The sequence below is a fragment of the Gorilla gorilla genome, chromosome 9 (genome assembly GCF_029281585.2).
Source record: "Gorilla gorilla gorilla isolate KB3781 chromosome 9, NHGRI_mGorGor1-v2.1_pri, whole genome shotgun sequence".
NCBI lineage: Eukaryota > Metazoa > Chordata > Mammalia > Primates > Hominidae > Gorilla > Gorilla gorilla.
In genome coordinates, this window is record NC_073233.2 from 37,983,045 (window position 1) to 38,009,213 (window position 26,169).

General features: G+C 31.3%; 1 protein-coding gene across 6 annotated transcripts in view; it reads left to right on the plus strand.

The window, feature by feature from the left end:
• The window catches only part of ELP4 (elongator acetyltransferase complex subunit 4), a 274,197-nt gene that overhangs the window by 129,325 nt on the left and 118,703 nt on the right, over nucleotides 1–26,169 (plus strand). For 4 of the 6 annotated variants that reach the window (XM_055356452.2, XM_055356450.2, XM_004050887.5 and 1 more), the window contains exons 8-9: nucleotides 8,854–8,962; nucleotides 11,228–11,334. In XM_055356452.2, the coding sequence (XP_055212427.2) occupies nucleotides 8,854–8,962; nucleotides 11,228–11,334 (216 nt within the window). Of the gene's footprint in view, nucleotides 1–8,853; nucleotides 8,963–11,227; nucleotides 11,335–23,603; nucleotides 25,586–26,169 lie in introns of those variants that run through there. The other 2 variants (XM_055356454.2, XM_055356453.2) reach the window with 2 other exon arrangements.

A 26,169-nucleotide genomic window follows, 5' to 3' on the forward strand; every position in this document is an offset into this window, starting at 1 on the left:
GAAATCTTTTATTCTTAAAACAAGAACTAAGAATAATTGCATGGTGAAGAAAAATATTCTTTTGTGAGTTTACAGCTATAAATTTTGGGAAAATATTTTTTATCTAATTGTTGATATGAGCATAACACCACCTTCAGTCATCTAACTTTATTTCAAATGATCTTTTTAAATGCACTTTATTAAGAAGAATATTTAGGGATGAAAATTACAGATTAATCTCTTGATCATAGCTACAATTACTAAAGGATAAAGCCAGATATTCAGAGTGTCATTTTTTATGAATTCTTTTCTTAATCAGAATATTCTTAACTGAGAATCTGCCTTTAATGTTTTCAGATCTTCTTAACGACTCTGAAATTGATTATAAGAAATTTACGTATTTAAGAGTTTAAAAAGAAGCAGTTTTTAAAATGAACTAAATTATATTATACCCATTTCAGTTTTACATCATATTTATCAAATTCCAGTGACTTTGTGTCAGTATAGTAAGTTGTAAACAGAATCTGTTTTTCTTTAAAATAACAAATAGTCTGTGTTTCAGTCCTTCTACCATAGACTTTGGACTTATAATTCTTACAGCTCAAGCTTTTTTTCTTGTTTCAGACTACACATGCTGATACCCGGTTAATTTTTAAAGTCACATCATAGCTTGTATGCGTTATACGTGTATATTTAATTTACTTTTTTGGACAAGGATGATTGAAACTTTTTACACAAACTCTAAATTATCTATAAAGTTCTGTCTATATTAAGCATAGTAGTATATGTATAACTTTGTCTTTGTGTAAATATGCATATTGAATAAGAACAGGATATATTTTAAATTGTCAGTAAGGATATATTTTAAATTGTCATTTTCATCTTTAAAAGAGAAGTACGATTCAGAAACCTTTCATTACACTTAATCTAACCAAAACATATTCAGTAAACCATAAAAAGAAATTTTTGGTTTAAAATACTTTTCCTTTCTCTAAAATAACTTTGTGATGTTCTTGTTCATACTGTTATTCATTCTGTAGTTCCTATAATGGTAGTAGTTATTAGCTAAAGGGCTATTTAGGGCCAAACTTTTCAAATGTATCAATGGTATAAATAGTGAAATGTCTCATCACGGTATGGAGATTGAGTCATCTGTTTGGACATATGGAATCTTTGGCTGCTGGACTGCATCGTCTTTATAATGCCCAGTGTCCAAGGATGGACACAACTGTTCTGGGAGCAGAAGGGGGTGTGGGGAGCCCTGTGTGTTCAAGCTACATGAATATGGTAGGAGAAAAAGAGGGGAAATGATCTTTTACATTATTTTTATCATAAACTATCTTCTATATCACTTTTTGTGTATAGAAAACAAGTACAACTTTATTTAATTTTTCATTTATTTTACAAATAAAATTACTAAATTTTTTTCATTGGCATTGTAAGATATCTGAAAAATACCTGTGAGAAAACATGAGTTTTGAATTATTCCTATTTATATACTTGGTTACATACTTTCCCTTAAAGAAAGATTACCGTCATCAAATGTGAATACTTATTTTTTAATGTTGAGACCAAACATGCTTGTAAACAATTACAATTTAAAGCTGTTTAAGTACCAGATCAGATATTATGTCCTAGTGTTATGTTTTATCCCTTTCCTATTAATTACATTATTATTGCTATATGAAGAGTTCTTGCTTCTTTAATAATGTTTTCGCACCCTATGTAGTTAATCTTTAATGTTGGGAAGGACAGGGGAGAGATTAAATTAGGCTTGTAACCTCTTTTTCTTCCAGGCTGATGATAGAAAATAAAAGCTCTTAGCCACAAAATGTAACACTTAGAATTAATATTTAATTAGACTAGCAAATTGTACACTGTGGCTGAAAGCTTCCAAAGAGTTGTTAGTGCCACAATTGACCTACAGGTTTAATAATAACTCACTTGTAGAAGCAAGTGCCAGTTCAGCATAGTAGAGCCACTGTAAGAAAGTCCTGAGAGATTAAAATCAGCAAACCAAATGGCAGGCAAGGATTCCTGGGATGGAGCCTTCTGGAAAGCTGGGAGCTGGAATAGCTTTTAAGCCAGGATTCAGATGAGAACAGTGGGTGAAAAAGCTGATCCCTCCTGTTCTGGGAGCTTCTGGTTGTAGGCCAAAATCTTAGAACAGATTTTTACTAAATGTTTTTGCTGCAGCTATTAACTTACATTGAAAATCAAACATTGAATAATTTTTCTGTAAAATTTAGCAAATTTTTTGTGTAAACATTAGTTCTTAATTTCTTACATATTAGTACATAATATCTGTAAACTCAGATCATTAGATTATCAGATAGGTTTGGCGCTGTACATCTATGCTGTTTTGCTGTGACATGCTGTTTCCTTGTTCCCTGTATAGTTGATTTATATGGTTCATTTCTATATTATTTCATTACGGGGCATTATGCAGAGCCTGAGAAAGAGATTGTGAAGTCTGTAGCCCAAGAATTTTTTTTCTTCAAGAAAGTGTATATATCAACAAACATAATTCAAAGGCATTCTTAATTTTTAAAGGCCTTATATTATAAAAACAATGCTATATTTTATGTTTATGATGCACTTAAATTACAAGATAAATAATTCGATCTCCTGGTGAAACATTGGATCTTTATATTTTTGCCAAATTAATCTGGTGAAAATAAGACACCATGAGTTTGAAAATGCGCAGACTGAAAAGGGGGCACCTTACATAATTTATTGATAGTATCTTAAATAATTAAAGAAAAGCTAGTCATTTGTTCAAAATTCAAGCAGGTGAGGACCTTGCCAGCAGAGGGAGTAGTTCTGTCTTCCGTCAGGTTCCCATCATTTTCCCACCTGCCTCAGCCTTTTTCCCAGCCAGTCTCCCATCTGGACCTGGCTCTTGTCAACCTGCTCCTGATGACAGGCTATAATTTTATACTCAATATGGGATTATTCTAAGCTGATTTTAAACTTTAGTATCTTTAACCTGCTACTGTATCACAAACATCAGCTGGATGCTCTGTTTGATATTTGGATATTACCAATTGTTTTTCAAGGCAGGGTGTGAGCTTTTGGACATCTGTGAATTGCATTTTAGGGTTTCAAGTATCAAAGTACTAAAAAAAGATTTCTGATTTAGGAAGTTTCCCATAAAACATTTTTAATCATGAAACACAAATTTTTCTGTGGGTAGATTTCTTAATATGAAACTAGATATATAGTTAAGAAAAATGCCTACAATTAATTTTGAATATTATACCATTATTCTGTCCAGCCTATTCATTTCAGTATTTTGTTCATCCCATTTCTGACTTTTCAGAATATGTAAGTTTTTTTAATGTTTTATAGAATAACTTACTGAAAAAGAAACAAAACTAATATAAGTAAATGTCCTGCAAAGTATGTTTATTCGAATATTTGAAGCCAGTGTAAATATAATATAAACAATATTTCTGAAAGTAAAACAATGTGTTCTTAAAAAAAGTCTCAATTATAAAGAACCAATATTTTCATATCAAAATTTAGAATATTGAGTATTTGACCATGTAGAAAACACAAAAAGTTGTGGCTCCATTGCCTATTCCTAGTAAAATTTGATATCTTAGCAGTTTTTTTCACCATCGAGGTTAGGAATATTTGCCATTAGCCCCTTTGTGGATACGTTTTGAGCTTTAGGATAAAGAACCAAAATATGTTTGTTTTACAGTTTTCCTATGTGAATATTACTATATGATGCTAGGCAGATAATGTTACATTTAGAATTTTTTTAATTTACAAAAGTTCCTCTGTATTCTAAAATTAACCATGACTTGAAGTTCAGTGTTAAATCTGGAAAGATTTAATCTAATACCTTCATCAGTTTATTACAAATATTCTAAATCTCATGATTATGAACAGAATTATTTTCCCACTATCAAATATTTTTTAATAAAATAAAAATCTAATCCACAGAAGCAAGTGACAACTCTGGAGGAAGTGGGACAAGTTTGTAAAAAGTTATAAACATAGTATAAATAACTTTATTATTTCACAGTCTTGATTTCTGTAGAATGGAAAACCTAATAAGCATGGAAAAATAAATGTCTTATTAAATATCCCCATATTTATCCTTGGATCCAAGCTTATTTTTTGGATTACAGAACAAAGAAAGGTCTTAAGTTCTCCTATATTCATGTTCTCTGCATATCATTTTTCAGAAAATATTATAAATTGAGCTGTTGATTATGACATACTTGCTTTTCTTGTGGGTACTCCCCTCCCCGCTCTCTCCCAACACACAACCACTACATCATGTATTATGGTCAAACGTAAAGTAACTTAAATATTTATCTAAGTCTTCAAAATTAACTTAATAGTGCTTTCAGGCTATTATAGCCCCAAATCTGTTATTTGTGCCATACTCAAATGAGAGCTCTTCCTTTCATATTATTTTTCCTATCTTTCTTAAATAGTATAGAGTAACTCAGGAACTTGCTCTTACTTGAGGCGTTGCATAAATGCTTTATGTTGATTGATTTACTCCTTTCAAGCTTCTTGATAATTAAGTTATTGGTTAATTACTTCTTAATCCTCTTACTAAAATTTTTTGTGGAAATATATTTTGTGTTCGTACAAATTGCATCTTTTATACTGTTGAGATAATTAGGTTTGGGAAAATAAGGAAATATTGAGGGTTTAAGGTATTCTGATTGTTACTTGGTAACTAAGTATATATCTGAACCATTTTTATTAGAAAATTGTAGGAGCTTTAAATGGCAGTGATTAAATTTTTATCTCAACAAAATTCATAGTTTTGACTTTAAGAACTTTGATCTGAAAGGGAGCATTAAATTAATCTTCCTTAATTTAAAATCCATTTAACAGATTTGTTGTACCCTAATAAAAAATGTATTACCATTGTATAATGGCAAACAGGAAACACTCTATGAAACCAAACAGAGAACAGTCAAAACAAATACTCTGAAGGTTTTTTTTTTGAAATTAAAATTGAAATACAAAGGTAGAAGACTGGACAATCTGATTTGCTTTGCTTATTTGCAACACCATTTGACATATTTTAAATTTAAATGATTAATTAAATTATGTTGCAACAGAAAACTTTAAGAGCCTTTTATGTAACTTAATACAATGCTATTTGAGATTGCCAGCAAACTCTTAAAACTCCTGGACACTGGCTTTCCTCTCTTCTGGCTTCCCTCCTAGTCATGTCTTGGCTACTATCCAGAGCTGACAACTCTCACCCAGGAGCGCAGGGAGATTTGTCTAGGATAAGAAGGATTTTTGAGCCATCCTACATTTTAATATCCAGATGGGCAAGGAGGAGGGGTGGCAATATCATTGTACATACTTCGGTGATGTCATTGTAACATACATACACCATAAGCATTAATTTACCCAGATTGGTGAATTCTGAATGTCCTTACTGAAATGTTCCGTACTGGAAACGATATTGTAACAACTTGAAAATTAATGCAAAGATTATGTTCAAATTTAAGTAATTGACGTACAAATACCTCTACTTCTCCATTTCTATCTATTAATATATACTGAAGACCAAAGGGGTTTTACATCTTGGTGAATAACATAAAAACACTTAGAATCTGTTAAGATGAGAATGTGGATGTTCCAGTTTCAAGGCCTCTGCTCAGATCATTATGCTAAAGCTTTCTGAACACTGCTGGTTATATTATGACAATTTATTATCCATAGTGTATTCCTGCTAAAGTGAATTGTGATTATTACGCTTTTATGGGTTTTTTAAGCTGTTAATTTTAGATTCTTCTAAGTAAATTCACCTGCTTTTATCTAAAAGACCATTTAGTATTAATATTATTATTTGAAAGACTTTTTGACAAGAATGATTTTAAGGTAAGATTACATCAATAGACCATATTCCTTATGAAGCTTGGAGGTGCAGAAGTAATCTATAACAATTTTTTTAACTTTTTAAAACACATATACGTTTATAAACCCAAATATCTTTTATACTCCTACACATAACTAGGAGGTTGAATAAGTTTATAGTAAAAATAAACATTTTCTCAGTCAGAAACTTAGATGTTATTCTTATGTAATTTCCATTGCTTTTTATTCTATAAATGTTTTTCAGATATCCCTACAACTTTCACAATTAATCTGGTCTGCCACATTATACAAATAATTTTGCAAAATAAATGTGCAGGAAGCAGTAAGATCACTGTGAAACTATATAACTAATTTTATGGTAATAGTATGATTAAAAATTATTCTTGTACTAATACTTTATGGAAGTTTTTTCAATAGACTTGTTTATAGTTTATGACGCAAACCTGTGAAACTTAGAAATATAATAAATGAAATACATGAATGAGTTTCTGGAAAATTGTGAAATCTAGGCTGTGCATATTTTTCAGTTAGAATTCACTAGTTTTCCCCTTCGAAGTGGATAACTGATTTTTTTAAATCTCCCACAAACTACCTTTAAAAGACTTATAAAGTTGATAAACATTATAGGATGTAAAATGGTTTATTAGTAAATGTTAAGATTAAATGAAAGAAGTAAATCCTCTTTGAAGTAAGCAAATGTCAGGTTGACCATTTAAATACACAGTACCTTGCTTATGTACTATCAGAATGGAAATTTATCTCATCTTTAAACCTTGCAATTTCTGTTATTCATATAATTGAGAAAGTCCTAGTTTATATCACTGAAATCTTGAATAGATGAGTTCTAACAAAAATTGACTTGTATCATTTTAGTTTCAGATATTTAGATAAAAAGGCTTAGTCTTTTATTTATAGATAAAAGGAAATCTGACCTTTTGATTAAGAAATATTGTCAGTAGGCTTTATAAATGCTTGTTCATCTGAGGGTCCATGACAGGAGTACTCTTCCCAGTTGAGTTTATCCTAAAAATGAAATGATAAGAGCCTGCTGGTTATTATCCATGATTCTTCTTAATGGGGGAACCACATGGTTATTCTTCATCTCCCACTTGTTCTCACCCTTTACTACCAACCCAGCCACACCCCACCCCCACCCCAACATTGTTCAGTACTCAGCACAATGAATCATTTTCAAGTTGACTCATTGTGAACTGTATCCCAGCTGTTGGAATGTCTGGCAGACATTTTTGTTTGGGTGAAGAATAACTGGCTGAAACCCAACCTGGATGAGTTTGATATAATGGTCTTTGGCTAAAGAAATATTGAGAGGAAAATGTTTATGGCCTCTGAAGCCCCTGTTATTCCTGGAGTAGGACCATCCCCTGTGGCACAGAACTGAAAGTAAGGAATCAATCTGGATTATTTTCTCACCATTGAATGAAAAATTGCCTTAGAAAAAATAGGCATTTCCAAACTATGTTTTTCTATACTTAGTGTGCCCACGTGATTGAACATATTAAAGACAATTAAGAATAATTATTTTTACTGATTCTTTTTAACAACACTGATCCAAAGGCTGAAACATTCCTTGTATAATGCTAAAACATTCTTTATATAACACACATTCCAACTTATGAAGGAGTTTCAAATACTGCTCTAGGTGTGAGTTAACCAGTCATTTCAACAGAATGTTCGGTGACGCAGGCTACTATGTGTTTCATAATACCAAGTCAGGTAACATTGACCAGCCCTCTTTAATTTTTCATTCTTAGGCCATCTTTATAAAGGGACTTAAGAAACAAGAATATTAGTAAGCTCAGTTGTAATCATCTTCCCAGAAAATGAAAATCTTTTATTATATTTGACCTCTTTCTAACAGGGGATATAGCAGGCTGATAAATTTTCTTGACTGTTTTATATTTCCCATTCTCTTCTTCAAAGATTAGTTTTAAACTGGTGGGCATTACCATTGTATAAAATGAGAGTTTCAAAATTGCAAAATTTTACAAAAAACATTTTCAACTTATCTAGATCTGCCAAGCAAAAAATTGTCTAAGACATCATAGCATATAATCACAGTTTTCTGATCTACCACCCTGTCAGGGGCTAAAAGGAATACTAGATTTCCAGTAATTAAAGAATTAAAAAAAAAACCCTACCAGATATTTGATGATTATATTCTTATAGCCAGGAGATTCTTAGTATTTTAGAACTTTTGCTACTTAATAACTGGACATACTATGTTTATAAACATATTAACCTATTGTTTTGATCTGGCAAAATGTGACACTTATTAAAATGTATTTAGCAGTATTTCAGTTCATCTCAGATTGTGTCGAGAAATAAAGGATAGGCTACTGGTCTAAATGTTAGTCATCTACCATCTTTTCTTTCCCTTTATTATTATCCCAGAGCCAAATGGCAGCATCTGGAAAGAGAAAACAGAAGACTTCATAGCTAGCCATGTTGCAGTCTCTTAGCTGGTCCTTTCCATGTTTCTAATATGTCACAGAGGACCTCAGCTGTTATAGGGCTGGGACCTTGTCCCAGCTGACAGACGACAGTGGGACTCTTGCCCTATACTTTATGCTGTACCATCTACTGCTTCTGAATCCTGCTGTCTGACAGGTTTTCCAATGGGCATTGGATGAAGTAATTTGAAAAATAATCATGTATGAGAATAAAGGTAGTCTTGTTCCTTAATACAAGTGAAAAATAATCAATTTATGTTCTCTATCAGAACTAATCAATTTATGTCTTCTACCAATTTATGTTTTCCCTTCAGTTCTTCAAATTAGAATAGCATGACTACATGGGCCAGCATTTTCAATTAAGGGCATATTTCCATCCAGTTTTCAGCCTATAGTAGGTTTAATTTTTAAGTTATTTCACTGTTGATAGTCTATCTCCACTACAGTTTTTCATGAGATGGCATAGGGATATTTTATAGATATTATACTATTAACATAATATTTAACGTTACTGTTTTGTTTCCATGTTTTGCAGAATAAAGCCATTATTGCCCGTGTCACAACCTTGTCAGATATAGTAGTTGGTCTGGAATCATTTATTGGTTCTGAGAGAGAAACTAACCCATTGTATAAGGATTATCATGGTAAGTACAACCTTCATAATGAGAAGAGCAGGAGCAGGCTGCTTCTAGGTTACCTGGAAGCATCCTGTTCAATCCGAATATCTACTGTCAAGGAGTGTGAATTTTATAATACACCTGTTAAATATTTTCCATTCCTGTCCAGTCTTCCATGGAAGCTTATTACCCAACTACATTAAGACTATAGACTATAATAACTGAAAGGAGTCAAACCCAAGTACTGAGGCATGGCTGAGTCAGGTGTATATTTTGTCATCCTACTGGCTTAAGGTAGCCATGTAATCAGTCATACTTACTAGCCATGTTTGAAATAAATATCGTATTAATTCTAATAATGACAGTTTTCTGTAGCAGTTTATAGTTTACAAAGCCTAGCCATATGATAAGATACATACTGGATTATATTTACAGATTCCTAGTCAATTACATTTTCAGAAAGAGAAGATCTTTGATTATATTTGAACTTTTCTCTGTTTACTCCTTTTCTTGTTAGTATGAGTTATGAAAAAATTATAAAATATTGCCACCTTGATATAAACACAGGTGAATTCATCAGACTTTTACTTATTTTTTTTTTTGCTTTTAGTAATATTGTAGTCATTTGGTTAATTTGGGGATTCTTTTTAATAAAGAGTCTTATGTAGAACTATATGAATAGTAAAAGTGTAGTACTTAGGTCTTAGTAATATAGGTCTAAAACAAATATAGAATGTAGTGAATAACAGATTTTTACCTATTATTCTTAGTATAAATAAATTATTGCTACCATTGTTATGGAACTACCATACTTCTGTGGAAACCTCTAAAGACTGAGTAGCTTATTTGAAGCCTGCTACCAGATTTTATAAGACAAGTATTATGAGCTTATGCATTTTGTAAAATATTTTATATTCTAAAAAATATTATTTTGATTAAAATATTGCAAAGGTTGAAAGGCTATGATTCTTTGTGCTAAAATCTCTGAATTGATAAATTATTTTCCACCGAGTAAAGAGTGGTTCTAATGACTAGTATGCTTTCTGTTAATAAGGAGGACCTGATGATGAAATTATTAATTTATTCTATAAGGCATCTTGATAGCTAAGCAAGCACATTCAAGGTTAAAATAAGAAATGTACAAATAAAAGTATGGTGTGCCTATTTCTAATAAATATATTTTACTAAATAGTATGTATGAGATAGTCTTAATTTGTAGCCAAAAGCTGTCTTCTTGAAACACCTTTTACATTTTTTTAAGTTTGAAAAATTTTCAGGTATTTTAGTTAATTATTTTTGAAGAGGCCATTTCTAAAGCTAAGTACCTTTAAAGGTTTAAGCTAAGACTAATAGATGCATTATTAAGCATTTAAACACACGTACAAAACCTTGTACTAGAGAAGCAGTTCTATAAGTAAGATTTGTCTCTTTGTTCAAATCTGTAATTTGCCTTTCCTCCCCATGTTTTGGATCAGTGTCCTCGGGATGGCGATTTTTAAATATAAGCTGAGTCAGGCAGAAAGATGTAGTGAAGAACCTTCCATGTCTTCATCTGTGGGAAATGACCCCTAGTTTAGTCAGAAACTACATTAGGCTGCACAAAAGCCATCCAGTGCCCTTGTCAGAAAAAATTAGCAAGTGTTTCTGCTGACAAGAGGCCAAAGCTCATGGTTTACCTAGCACTGTTGCAAAGCTTATAGCAGCTACATAAAGGTCTAACATGCCATAGAAATGAGTGTCTTGGGATGGCATAGGGGTTAATGTTTGGTCCTAGAGTGTACTTTGAAATGTAGTTTTTCTTCAATGGTTTGTTCAAGTGATTAATAAGGTACAAAATGAAATATTTTTCATGAGTGCTTCACTGGTTATCAGTAACCCAGAAGCCTTGTTTTGCTGGCTGCTTAGTGGTGCATTTAATAAAATAAAGATCACTCAGTGGTGCCGTGGGCAGCATGCAAGGTGATAGCCATATTTGCTTACTGTAAATACAAGAGAAAATCACACACAAACCGGCTGTAGTTTTGACAAGTATTAAGATCCCTCTTTACATCTGTACTTCTGTACCAAAGTGCAATTAGTTTTCCTCACACAAGGATTTCTGTTTATCTTATTCTGCTTGATTACTTGAGCATAATCACACCATTTGCTTCATTGCTCCTGGTAGTAAGCTCCAGTTTTAAAAGGGGAGGATGCTTGTGTGTAAATTTACAGGATTCTGCTATAAGACTGTTTAATTTATGCATCTGATGACAATGTTTTAAATTTTTTTTCTTTTAATTTCTTTTCCACAAGGCTTGATTCATATACGGCAGATTCCTCGGCTTAATAACTTGATCTGTGATGAATCAGATGTCAAAGACTTAGCTTTTAAATTAAAAAGGAAGCTATTCACCATTGAGGTAAGAGAATTTTTATGTTTTAGTTTACAATCTTGAGATAAACTTATTTTTACTTTATTTTATTTTCATTTTCACTTATTTTTACTTTAATGAAATTCTTAGGACATCTTTTATGCTAAGTATTTTTAAGTTCTTCTGATATAACAATAATTTTTTAGACTATTGTTTTATTTTTACAATATATCAAGTATGGCAAAGATGATTTTCTTTTGAATATCTATTAAAAGTAAGCTCCAAACTTACATGATAAATATGATATGCATATTTCCATGGCTTTGAAAAGCATATTTAATTAAGTGTTAATGAGCTGCGCTTACTTGGGTGTGGAATGTGAATGCTACCCACTATTGTCTGTGGCTAAGAGGATTCTTATCTACATTTTAAAAGCATTTTTCTTTACTGTTAGTGAAATTACCTTTCCTCGTGTGGAACTAAACAAATTATAATTTACACTAGTGTCTTTAAGTACATTTTCTAAGACACTACCACTTTTTTTGTGACCCTTACGTAAGCAATGGTGACAGAAAGTAGTAGGACAAAAGATTTATTTCAACTTAATCTTCCTAAAGAGCAAATGAACAGAGAATTATTAAGGAATTAGAATTGATGTATTTATTAACGAAGTAAATGCTCAGAGAGAGATGGCTTTTGGGTGATGTGATAGTTATCAGTATAGTCGGTGCAATTTTTTTTTAACAAAGACATAAAACAGCCAAGCAGCCTTGACAAACCATTTTGTTTAATCTCTTTTCAAATGAAAAGCTCCTAAGCAGGCCACTTGTCTTAACTGCTTGAAACCATAAAAAGAGAGAATTGCCACCAATAAATTAGCATATTTTTAACTTCATCACCAAATGATGGTCAATGTGGCTTGGCACTGCTTTGGTGTTTGGGACTTCACCCTTAAGTGACCACTTTGGCCCTTTTTTGACCCTCTGCCCTCTTTAAGCTGGCCACTTGATAAGGTAACTTAATGGTTCTCTCTCTTTTTCTCTTTCCCTTCACATTTGCAAGTAGCACTAACCTATAAATCATTGTAAGGGCCCTATCCAGTGACAAATTAATGTGCCCTCCTCCTAATTAATGGTCATCAATGTCCTTAATTATCTAATCCTATTGAGAGCAGTTAATAGTTAATCAGGCAGCCAGTTCTTCAAGCAGGTCATCTCTGCAGGAGTGTTAGAAGTTTCTCATCTGGGGACACTCCCTTCAAAAGCCACTTAAAGCCAAAAGAGTGAGAGTGTGGAAATAGTGATTCTTGAGCTAATTTGCTTTAGTTCTCAAAAGAAACCATTGAAGTGGAACCCAACACTGTAATTGTTCAAACATTGTTTCAGCTTTTCTGACAGAATACTGAGTAATGTACCATAATATTGCTTAAAACATTGAGAAGGATACAGTTATAGTTCAGTGTCACAAGGAAAGCATGATTATCATTTTCTTTTGAGTTTATATTTTTAATGGAAGACATAAGTTTTTTCTCTCCATGTGGCACCTTTTCCCCAAAATCAGTATTCTGACAACCACATCTGAGATACAATTTCTATTACCATACAAACTAAGCAAGATGATTCCCCTGTGAAAGTAAATATTGTACCCAGAGAAGAAAGTAGTACAGTAATGTGAATCATGTTTATGATTTCTCTTTCTCTGTCTCATTGAGTCTTACTGGGAGTTGAGGGAAAGAGAGAAATAAAGAACTTACGTGATGTAAAGTGGGACCTCTCCTCTGAATAACTTTAGGTTCTAATAGTAACTACACTTCACCATCAGAGCTGATGAAAGATCTTTTATTAACCACACAGATTTCTGTTCCATTTTCTCTCTTGTTCCCACTATGGTAAACTAAGAATCATTATAATTGGTCAACCTGTGGTTTAGAAGCAACGTTTGAAAACAAAACACAAATAGACTGTTGTTTCTTAAAATTCTATATAATCAAACTCTGCACCTTTTTGGCTAATAACCTAATCACTTAAGTTTTTTGAGTTTTTTTGTTATTTTAATATAAATATACACATTCTAAATAACTTATTTACTTATGCCATAATACTCAATTTAGTGGTTAGAAAAAATAAAAATTAAGGAATCAAACAAACCAAATAAAAGTACATATATAGGTATAATTAGAATAGAATAAAATCATGTGGTTCACCTGAAAGTAAATGTTTTAAATGTAGCATTGTACATTCTAAAATGCATATCCAAACAGATAGCAAGTCTTTGTAATATATTAAAGAAACTAGAAACAGGGGTAGAAATGACCTGAAAGTAACTAGTTCAAGGATTCCTTTACTGGGGGTAAAATCATCGAGCAAATGCTACTGTTTTAATACTCACAACAAATAAATGTTCTTTTTAAATGTCCTCATATTTTTTTAAAAATAAAATGTAACCTTACTAGCCTGTAAAGTCTGAGACTAAAATAGGTAGTCTATTGAATCTGAGTCTTACTTTCAGAAGTAAAAGATAGTTGAATCTGACATTGAATCAGGCAGTGAATCAGAGTCTCACTTTCAGAAGTGAAAGGTAGTTTAGCAGGCAAAGCAGAAATAACATTTCCAATTCCGCAGGCAGATTTGTTACATGTTGGAATTTACTGTCAGTCACATGGTCTCAAAAGGGGGCAAGGTTGGAAACAAGGGGCAAAGAAGCAGACAAGCACTCTCATCTCTATTTTTAGGGCACCTTTTTTTTAATTTGTTAAGTCATTGCCCTTTATGTGTGTGAAAACTGATTATCTTTTTACTAGCAGCTACCAAGGGCCTCTAACAGGTAGAGCAACTTTAACTCATAGTCTCTAATTTCTTTGAGTGATTTGGAGAAAGCAAAGGAATATTTCTTCCTTTTCAGAGTATATGTTGGTATTGTCCAGATTCAAGTGAAAATATTTATCTAATCAGAGTAAAAATTTTTGCCGATACCTGTAACTACAAAGCTCTATAAATTAGCCCCTCTACAAAAACCATAGCAGAATCATATCCATACTAATTGCACTAAAATCCTGACATGCATTCTGGATAAGTAAAAGTCAAAATTTAAACTATGATTTCAGGTTAAAAGAAATAGCTTTCCAATTCTTTGAAAACTGATGACTCTTATAAGCTATATATAGTAACAGTCTGGAGTATTTGATTAACCATTATATACTACTTATTCCTTGATCTTAACCAGATCGAATTTACCTAACCTTGCCTAACCTCCATTTAATCATAGCAAACATTTGTTGAGCCTTTGTTAAGTAGCAAGTACTATACGAGCTTAGTTATATTTTTATATAGTGATTAAATATTTTAAACAAAAGCTTTACTAAGATATAATAATAGATTCAATACACATAAATGGTGTCTTTTTCATCTTTATATCTAAGAATCAAGGACAGGGTTATTTACTTAATAGGTATAAAATCTTTGCTGAAATTTATGTAATATAGATAAATTATGAATGGGCTTTTAAAAATAGTGCAAATAATACAGCTATAAATATGACATAAGCTTCACCAGTCAAGTGACCCGTACACACTGTGTTCTTAGTTACGTGTAAGATAACTTGAGTACATGGCGTCACTTCCAAGCTAAAATAACTGGTTAAACTTGCATTTCTTAGCTTCTGTAATTTTTGCTTCTTTAATATCAGGCTATCATTAACCAGTTTTTTCTTTAGTAATTATGATGTAATTATAGTACATAAACAAGTAAGATTAGGCAGAATTTGAAATATGGCTGCATGTTTGATGACATAAATGCAACATTTTCACTTGCACTTAATAATATTTTGCTATTTTGATTTTGCATTTTCAGCTTGATCATACTGTAGCACATTCTAGTCATAAAATTATCTAATATAAATGATAATAATGTATTATTATATTAGTTGTACCATCCATTAAGGTTTTCACAAAGAGAGTTTCCACTTTGGTAATGGGACAGTTTTCCAGCTCAAAGATTCAATGTTTCTAAGTTCAAGTCAGAGAGTACAGTAAGTGGGTTAACACTGAAATATACAAAAGACTTATACTGTAAAGAAATATACTGTAAAGACTTACAATATTTACTACGAATTTTCAATATAAAGATTAACACTACTTGTGTAGGCTGTAATTGGTCAAAAAAATAGTGCCAAAGTAAATCATGTTTACTCAAGGTTGTCTTATCATACTTTGTCCCTAATTCAGAATAGGACCTCAGTACCTCTCCAGTCACCAAGAACTTTTTCTCACGAAATAATTGACCAACCAGTTTTTATTAAGTAGCTATTATTTTTTATGTACTCATGTAATAGATTTATTCTCAAGTATTAAGACTAGAATAGAATCAATATAAATTAGATTTATAATTATATTGCCATATAACTTGGTACTATTCAGTAGGATTATTCAATAAGATTATTATTTACATATTGGAAAAGCATAAACTCTTACAAATTACAGGGGTGCTAGTAGCTATGATAATGTGTAATAATTTGGAGTATTTCATGATATGTTTGGTCCCAGGTTTACTTTATTTCCTATGCTTATTTTCAGCAGCCTTTCCAGTTTTTAAATGAGAAGTAGAACATTGAATATGTTTACTGTATCTAGAGATGGGAGCGGGATGGTTAACTTGCTTGTCAACTCACAATTATGTTACTAAAATAAAATAATGGAAATATAAATGTCTGGCTTGGGAGCCTTCTTAAGTTGTAGCATCATGGGCTATAGTCCAATATACTACAAATATTGTTTGCTGTTTCAACTAGCTTTTATTCCTAGATACACTGCAGCTAGCAGAAAGAAAAGAAAATCAAAGTTGAACATAGGCATCTATTCATTTAGATTAAATCACTTGTCAAAAAAAACCCAAATTAACATTTTTTAACAATGGAAATCTAATTTTTTACATGTGTACATTTTGATATATTCATTATATTATCATTCTCATGTTTATGCTTTTATTCTCAAGTGATATCAGCATATAATAGCATTACATAGGTTTCACAGAATCATCAGAAGTTGGTTTAATACTTACTACACTTTATATATTTCACATGCCATAGTTAACCTATCAAAAGTGCATACCACCTTAAGGAGAACACAGTTTTGAGAATCTGTCTAATCCTATTTCTTCCCACTTTGGAATCTTAATTAGAAGAGATAAGAAAAAAAAAACATCATTTAACTAAATTATTGTCTTGAATCTGTAGCAAAAGGTATAATCCGCAATTGGGCCAATTAGTGAACCCCGTAGTTAGCTATGCTGCAGCAAACAATTTGATTAGATCTGACACCATCCTAGTTCCCACTGTTGTTTTGCCAGGTATGATGGTCAGACTTCAAAGAGCTTGAGGCATCAGCAGGGCAAGGTTTGGAGGCCAGCTTAGGTCCGGTTGTTAATCTCTCTGCTAAAACCACAGCAGCCCTCACACAAAACAAGCTTACACGACACAATCATGCGGTATTAAAGTTAGGGTTGAGTCATGCCAATTTCCCTTTGATTTTTTGATGATTGACCAAAGATGGCTACATGACTAGACACATGCTAAAAGTATCCTGATTAGGTAAGTTCCCAAAATATTTGAAGTATTTTTTAACTTCCTATATAAATGTTGTGAAAGCTTATTCCCTTTGATCAAACCTTCCAAAGTAATAGTACTGTACTGGGGAAAAATGAGCATTTCTTACCGGCAACCTGAATCAAACTTTTCACTTACCTCTTTATATAAATTTGTCTTTATATTAATAATTCCTTAAGGAGAATATATAAGGAAATTGTTTCTAAGTGGTAAGCTTTTGAAAAATCTATTAAGCACTTTGAAAGAAAAAACATTTTTCCCTGAGTCATTTATGTTCACTGACAGTTTTTCTGAAATTTCTTTATAATTGTTTTCCACTTAAATGTTGAGTAAAGTGCCCTTCCAAGATGTGGTTGCATAAGTGTTCTTTTCTCTGCATTCTGATTTGTTGAAATATTGCAGTAATAGTGACATGTTTCCATTCTGAGAAAAGCCTAAGGCTGCTTTAGTATTATTCCAAATGATTGAAACTGCCATCTTGCTGACTTTCCCTTAGGCAGTGTAAGGCCTGTTTGCTTCTGTGTTCATTTCACTTGCTTCCTGTTAGTTTGGCTGGCAGAACATCATTGCTTCATTTGGCAAGGAAGAGTAGATTCATATTTGGCTATTATATGTCTTAAAGTTTCTGTGTGGTCATCAACACGTAGTATATGAAACTTATAATTAGTTATATCAAATGAATCATCTTTCTTTGAGAAATATAATTAAAATATGACACCTTGACCGTAATTTTTATATAAAAATCTTCATTTTATAAATTGAACTTAGGGTCTAATATTTTACATTGCACTATTTATTTATTCATAACTAAGTTACTCAGGAAATTTAAGAAAAGTTGCACGAAGCAAAGTCAAATATTTAGAATCTTACTAACAGTCTCTCATAAAGATACCATGGTTACCTGTAATGCAGTTATCTCAATTTTTAAACCAGGAGGATACAGCCTCAGCATTGTCTAAATATGCAAAGGGGAAAAGGTCTCTTCTCCCTTCTTCCTAAGTTTTGCAGACATAAACATTTATATATGTGTTTTATGGTTTGGCTCCAAGAAAATTATATTGCAGTACTTCGAAAATTTTCTTCAAGACTTTTTAGAACTGCTGTAGCAGAATTAGTCCAGTTTACATGATACTCTCTGAAACACTTCTTTTCATAATGTGTCATTTATAGTGTCTAAGGAAGATAGAAAAAAAGAAAACAGAAAATGATGACAAATCACAGTCATTTCCTCACTTAAATGTATTTTTCAAGTTCCTAGAAAGTAAGAAGATACATTTTACTAGTATATCCTCCAAGGTGCCTGTAATACAAATGCTTAGTAAATATGGTATCCTTAAGCTTGTGATGTAGGTAGTTTTGCAGATACTTTTGTACCTAAAATATTTCAAGTTTAGTCCTGCCTCAGTGCCTTTGCACAGCAAATGTTCAGAATCCTCATCCCTCTGATCTTTTCAAGACCTTTTCATGTCATTTGGATTGTAAATTAACTATCTCAGCCTCCTCCTTAGAGAAGTCTGACTGGCCTGTCCGAAGTGTTCGCTGAGTTACCCTCATGTACTGTTCGAATTCTCAGTGTAATGTATTTTATAATTGTTCATTAGTTTATTTGTTTATTTTCCCAACCTCACCACTAAAATGTAAGCTCCACAAGAGTAAGGACATAGTATGTCTTATTTGCAGCTAAATCCTGAGTATGTGTAATAGGTGCTCCATAAATATTTGTTAAATTGTGAAACTACAGTTTTTAAAGTAACTCATGCCTACTGTAAGTTTCTTTAAAAACATATATTTGGTATCTAATTTGTTCTAGGTATTGTGTTGGGTGCTTTCATATACATTATTATATTTAATTTTAATCCTCACAGGAACCCTTGCATACATACTATTTCACATATTTAATAAAAAGAAATATACAGGAGTTATATAACCTTCCTTCCCAAAGTCATACATCTGTGGTTACAGCCAGGATTAAATTCAGATCTTCAGAAGTCATATGCAGAATAACACTGGAAAGCTAACATGTTCACAAACTCTGTTAATTATTATTAATTTTAAAAAAATAAGTTTTATTACATGTTTAACAGAGGGCTAGGACTACTGCTTAAAGGCATTATTTCATAGACCTTACAACTACCCATATAACATTATTATCTTCATTTTACAAATGAGGAAACTTACAGTTTGGAGAGATCAAGCAACTTAACTTATCCGGAGTCACAAAACTGATAACTGGCAGAAATGACACTTAAATTGAAGCCCGTTTTATTCTAAAGCCTGTGCTCTTAACCACTAACTATCTGCCATGCCCTAAGCTGTACTGCTATCTCGTCTTCATTACATAAGCCAGAAAGCCTGTGTCCTGAAGGATTCTTCAATAAAAAATGTTTTTTTAAATCTCAGAAAATGTGTTAATGTGATATATATATGTATATGTAACATTCATATTAAAAATTCTTCTGTTCCCTAGCATGCATTTCTACTTTTTGTAAAATATGTTATAAAATTATGATTGGATTAATCACAGCTTCTCCCTTATATAACATGATGTTATTTTTTATATATATATATATATTCATATGTATGTGTGAATACATTAGGGTGATGATATTCTGTTTTTTACTTATTTCTAGTAATATGGTAGGTTTTTATGGAAAAATTAATTTGCAAAAAAAAAAGCTATTCTCTAAAATACTATTTACTGTTATAGGATTTCTAAATCCAAAAGAAAGTGAGAAAGTATTGTATACAAAGAAATGTGGTTTTCCTTATCAACTATTTTGATACAGTCTAAAAGTGTGCCAAATTTAATTACAATATATTATGATTGTACTCACTTAAGTTCTATGTTCAGGTACTTTTACCAATATTAATTTGCTTATAGCTAATCAACCTGTTTTTGTATTTTAAATTTTTCTAAGGTATTTTACATTTGTTATTTTCAGAGCATCAAAAATTATCCTACGAGATAATCAAGGTATATACAACTTTTAATAAGGGTCTACTGAATTCATTTTTCAAATTTCTAATTTTTTCATCCCCTGTCATCATAACTGGTTCTAATGAAGGTTTGATTCTTTCATATTAAGAGCTATTTTTCTCTTTTGCAAAAAGCTTGATTTTCTGGAAGTTCTTTAAATACCATCTTTAAGCAAAATTAAGCAACAAATATTATGATTGGAAAATGTTTTCCTCTTTTATTGATGAATATTTTGAAAAAGTTTTCTGCATTTTAGTAATACGAAGAAATTATGTTCCTCATTAAGAAAATATAATGATAAATATAAATTATTAGTTTTTAAAAGGTAGAATTGTGGACCATAATAAATAATTAAGAGAAAGTAGAATGTAATGGGAATGTCTTTAACCCAAAAACTGGTAAAAGCGGTTCTCTTACTTAAGTAGAAATAAAAAATTTGGGAAATTTATTACTGTCATCACTCCAAGTCACAGTAGACATTTTATAGAGTAGCCAGTTTAGGTTCTTTGTATCTGGTATCATGAAATTCACTGAACTTTTTTGTCAGGTGCTGTCAAGTCAACCCACCATTGTTGTAGAGCATCAAACTAAATCATTTTGGCATGAGCCTTCCAGAAATAAGATACCCAAGATGAAGGGTTTAATGAAATTGAGTATTTGGCTTCAATTTTTTGTCAGAATGTCAAATATATATTGCACTTATCAAAAATTTCTGAGTAAATCAGTTGAAATACCTGACCCTATGCTTTATTGAAAACTTGTTTCAAATATTATTGCTCAATATAAATGATATTTGGAATGTATTTGGGTGTTTTTTAAGGTATAGGATTCTTCATTGAACATTTCAAATAATAAAACTTGAAAGTATATAGTCATTTAATAAAAAGAGAGAAGTATATTTTACTACAATTAAAGTTTTCCATTATAGGCTCAGTGCAGTGGCTCACACCTGTAATCTCAGCACTTTGGGAGGCCGAGGCAGATGGATCACTTGAGGTCAGGGGTTCGAGACCAGCCTAGCCAACCAAAATAGTGAAACCCCATCTCTACTAAAAATGTAAAAATTAGCTGGGCGTGGTGGCAGGCGCCTGTAATCCCAGCTACTTGGGAGGCTGAGACAGGAGAATTGCTTAAACCCAGGAGGTGGAGGTTGCAGTCAGCCAAGATCGTGCCATTGCACTCCAGCCTGGGCAACAGAGTGAGACTCCATCTCAAAAAAAATATATCAATTTTGATTGAACTATCTTTGTTTCCAAAGGCTATTAAAAGCAAAGTTGTATTTAATTACATTTCTTGTCTTTAATTAATGAAATGTTTATTAATTTTCTAAATAATTATATGAATGAAAAAAGCTTATCTTTCTGATCAATAGTTATTTAAAAGGCATTATTATAGTGTAGACTTAAATGCCTCAAACTTTTCACTTACATATTTTGAAACGGGCTTTTTTGTTGATATTTCTGCCGGATCCATAAGAAATATTTTCCCAACTTATACTGTAGCTATGGTGTAGCATTGAAAAAGATTGTAACAAAAAGCTTCTTGGTGCAATTAAAGGTCACTTGTACATATTGTAATAGGCTACTCATTTACAAGATCTTTGTGAAGGGTCAGTGCTATAGCATGAAATGGATTGCCCTTGTTGATCCTGTAAATAAATGGGTCAACTTATCTTGTAGTCAGTAGGCAAAGAAAAGGCTAGCACAAAGTAGCTTATCAATATTTTTACAAACAAAATGCTAAAATGTTGACCAAAACCAAATGCAATAGGACTATATACTTGATATAAATAATAATAGAAAATGATTAAAATACATAGTTACAGCTTTTAAGGGAAAATTGCTTACACATATGTATACACATATGTACTTGTTTTTTTTTAACATATGAACCATATTTAAGTGTAGCAAAACACAACACAGTGATAGTGTTCAACTCTCCTTTACCATAAAACTAGCATGTTTCAAAGTAGTTGGGATTTATACAGTGTATCTTTTCTGCATTGAGATTCAAAATTTGTCATGCATAAGTATGAAAAAGGAATCCAACTAGATAGTGATTTGTTTTAATTATATTTCATAGCCTTTTCAATAAGTCTTAGAAAAAAATGGTGGTCCAGATAAAGTATTAGTAATGATCTATTCTGAATGAATTAATAATGATCTGTACTAAATACAAAGAAAATATTTTCTTTCAACAATTTTAATACACTTAGATTTTACATGTTATGTATGTATATTTGTGAGATACAAGTCATTTTTTAATCTCAAAGAAATTTTAAAAATATAATGAAATACATTTGTTCAACACTTTCTAGATTCTTCTCTCTATACTTGCATATTCAGACACAGCAACCATACACACACCCCCTTAATATTTTTTATTGCTGTGTACTATCAAAAAAATGAAATTTCTAGTCAATGTCAAACAGTACCTTCTAGGATTAACAAAAGTAATTTAACAATGGGTTTGAATCAAGAAGCAAATAATGATAAATTAACCTTTAAAAACCTGTAGGACTGATTGGTGTATAAAAATACTAAGGCCAAAGGCCAATCATGAAGTAAGTAGCCAAGAAGAGCACTATTTCAAGTAATCTTGTCTGCTTTTATTTAGTTCTTGAATATCCATTCTGCACTGTTTTGTTTTGTTTTGCCATACTTTAGTACACAGAAAACATCATGCATTTCTTTTATAAAGTATCAAACTTTGGGAAATGTCATTCTTTTAGAGCATAGGTGTTATAAACGTAGGTATTTTTATTCATCATTGTATCTCCCTTTCCTAGTTCATTGCCTGATCATGTAAGTGCTCGTCAAATATTGCATGAATGGATAAATGAATGAATGTCCTCTTGATATTGCTCAAAACATGTAAGAGGGTGTGACCGTTAAAAAAACTCATTTCAGATTATACGGAATAGTTTGATAGTGTGAATACAGTTTTCTTTAGATGCTTAATATATTTCTAAGGTTTTACATAAGTAAAACAACCTTCAAAAAATATCAGCTGATAAGATAATGAGCTGTTATTGTTGAAAACAGTTCATGAGACTTATGAGTTACAGATGAAATAATTATGTAAAATGGAATTTTAACACATTTTGGATATTCTACAATTTTATTTAAATACACATTATCAGTAAAGTAACTGATATCACTTCCATAACAGAATCTAGGACTAATCCTTATTGAAGAATCATCCTATTGACCTCTTTATTATACACTTGAAGCTGACAAATTCCAATCTGGTTCTTCAGTTTGGCTTGTTCAGAATTTTTTCCTGAGAAACCATTCTGATCCAAACAGAAATTTAAATTAAGGACAATTATATGTAGGAGAAAAGCTTTACAGTGTGTGATTTATAACTGAATGCATTTCATTAAGATATGTTATTGACTTAATGTGTAATTCAGTCAAAAACAAAAAAAGTACATGTAAAGATATTTTGGAAATGTGATCTAGTCTTAATAGTACTATAAACATGAGCAATTTCTTTAGCATTCAATTATTATAACATTCCAGTCATTTCATTGGAAATGTTCTTAAGCTTTTGTCCACATAAAAGTGGGTAAATAAAGGGCAATATTAAAGCAACTATGCCCCTGTTGCAATAGAACATGTGATTAGCAAACTATGGCCCATGGGCCAAATCCAGCTCCATGTTGTTGTTGTTGTTGTTGTTTTAATACATTTTATTGTAACAGCCATTCCTATCATTTTGTCTATGGCTGTTTTCACAGTGCATCACTAAGTTGAGATCTTACGACCTGCGAAGCCAAAGATATTTTCTGTCTCGTCATTTACAAAGAAAATTTTCTGTAAAGAAGAACCCCTACTTTAAAGAGCCGCATACTTTAAAGAAAATTTACTGAGAGAATTGTCAATTTGGTGATAATTATTTATACTCTTAAAATTAAGCTTTACTTGAAAAATAACACAGTCATTTGCTGTGTAATTTGCACTTGTAGAATTTATGCAATGTCTTTGACAAAATACCTAGATTTTTCAAACAGTCTGCATTAATGTCTCTCTGAGAAAATACCTAGATTTCATAAAAGGTTAAAATTGGAAGGGAGCTTAAAGTGCTTCAAAGCCAGCTTCTCATTGTGTGCACATATTTTCTCATCCAGCCTCTCTGTAATCATGTGGAACTCACTTTCTTAGAGGCACCTCATTTCAGTCTCTACCAGATTCTTTCAAATGCTAAAGCAACCTCTTAACCATTAGTACTAATTCAGCTTTCTGAAGCCACAGATAAATTGCTATTTTCTATACAATGTTACCGGATCGATAATAAATACCTAATATATGAGAAACAATTGTAATGTATAAATATATATTAGTTTTCATTAGATTTATATTTCTTTTATAAAACATTATAAATTTAACCATTTTATGGTGTTTATTGTACATTTAACTTAGAACCTTAAGCACAACATCTTTTAAAGAAACCTTTTTTAAAATAAAGCATTAACTAGAAATGTTAAAAGTTTTGAATTCTGAAATTAAAATCCTTTATGAATTGTAGCTTCATACAATTTAAATATTAAAATTCAGTGTTTTCATTTGTAGCATGTTTGAATACACAGATGACTTCAGATTATTAAAAGTTATAAAATCAACTTTAAATGTGATAGTTTTTTATTATAATCTACTTAAGATTTTTTTATTATACAGTAAATTAATCAAAATGTAACATTAAACTTTTGATAACTGAATATTGAGAGGCATAAGGATACATTTCTATATTGGGCGTAAGGATATATTGATTTTATTAGCAGAAGTGTACTCAAAAAGTTTAACTGTTCATTAGCCACACTATCCAGTGTCTATAATTGATAGTCAAATTAAAACAGTAAGTTTAAGCGGGTGCTATGAAGTCTTGCTTGCTTATATGCATTTTTTTAATGTAGGAATTTCTTAGACAAGTAAATGAGATCTTACTGAAGTTTAAAGTGTGAATATATTATTAAAAGTAATGTTGGTCCTGGTAAGATTATTTTTAAGCTATAGGATGCTGTAGTTGGAATATTTTGGCATTTTGGTTAGGAAATTTAAACACGAGCACATTTTTGCTTAATAATTGCTTTTATTTAAGCTAATGTAAGTTATTATATTTTAAAATAATTATATGAACACCAGTGTCCTTACCATTTGAAAATTATTTTTAAATTATGTAAAACAAAACTTCTTTTCAAAGGTGTTTACAATGTAGAATAGAATAGAAGATTGCATGAAATCACACAAAAAGAACTCAATGTAGTGTTTTCAGCCTAATAAAAATGTTGTAAAAATACTTGTAAGCTTGAAAATCACACTAGCTATTCTTGTTTCAAATTCTGTTTAATATATTGTTCTGTATGATTTTATAATAAACAGATTACTCCTTGAACAGGAATTAAGAATAAAGCTGCCAGGAAGGGGTTTTGTTGTCAGAGTAGTTCCCGCCTCATGTTTTGTAAGAGATTTCATGGTCCCATTGTAAAGAGTAGATGATTTAAAACGTGTTCCCAAGATAAACTTTCCCATTGTCATTAATGAGGATGGATAATACTGAGTGACAAGTGCATTAGGAATGACACAGAAAGAGCTGTTAGATTTGTCAGAGCGTATCACTTCAGGCATTGACACTTGAGGACATTCTTTTTGTGGATATTTGGTTGGGGGGGAGTCTGATTTAAAGATACCAAAGTTTGTGTTTGCTAATAGAATAATGTATTTTACAATTTATAAATATATATTTTTCAGTGTTTAGAAAATATTTGGAAAGTTATTTAGATTAGGTTCTTCCACATTTTAAATTCATGCTTTTATTATAACCTGATTTCTTCCTGAGAAAGTCATCAAACTGTAAGACAGTTGAATATTAAAATAGTCCCATAAAACTAAATTCTTCTTCTAAAAAGTCTTATTTCTGGAAATATGCAGCTGAAGGAAAGATACTAAAAATTAAACAAATTTTTAAAAAACATTTTGCTATCTTACTCCTGTATCTAAAAGGGTACTCCTTACTATGCATCACCTTGAGAATAAAGGTTTTGAAGTAAGAAAATACATGTAATTTTATTGTCTCTTTGAAAATACATTACAGAAACATGTTTTAAATATTAATCAATGAGCAATTAATAATGTGTGACTTTTCTGGTATTTAAAGTATTTCCAAACTGTAGTATGCATCTCAATTTCGATTTTGAACATGCAATTGGTCACTTTTTTGCCTTGATTCATCTTTCATGCTGCCAACCAAATTTTGTCTCTGTATACCTTTTTGACACTAATAGTGACTGAGTCTCTGTTCATTTGAGT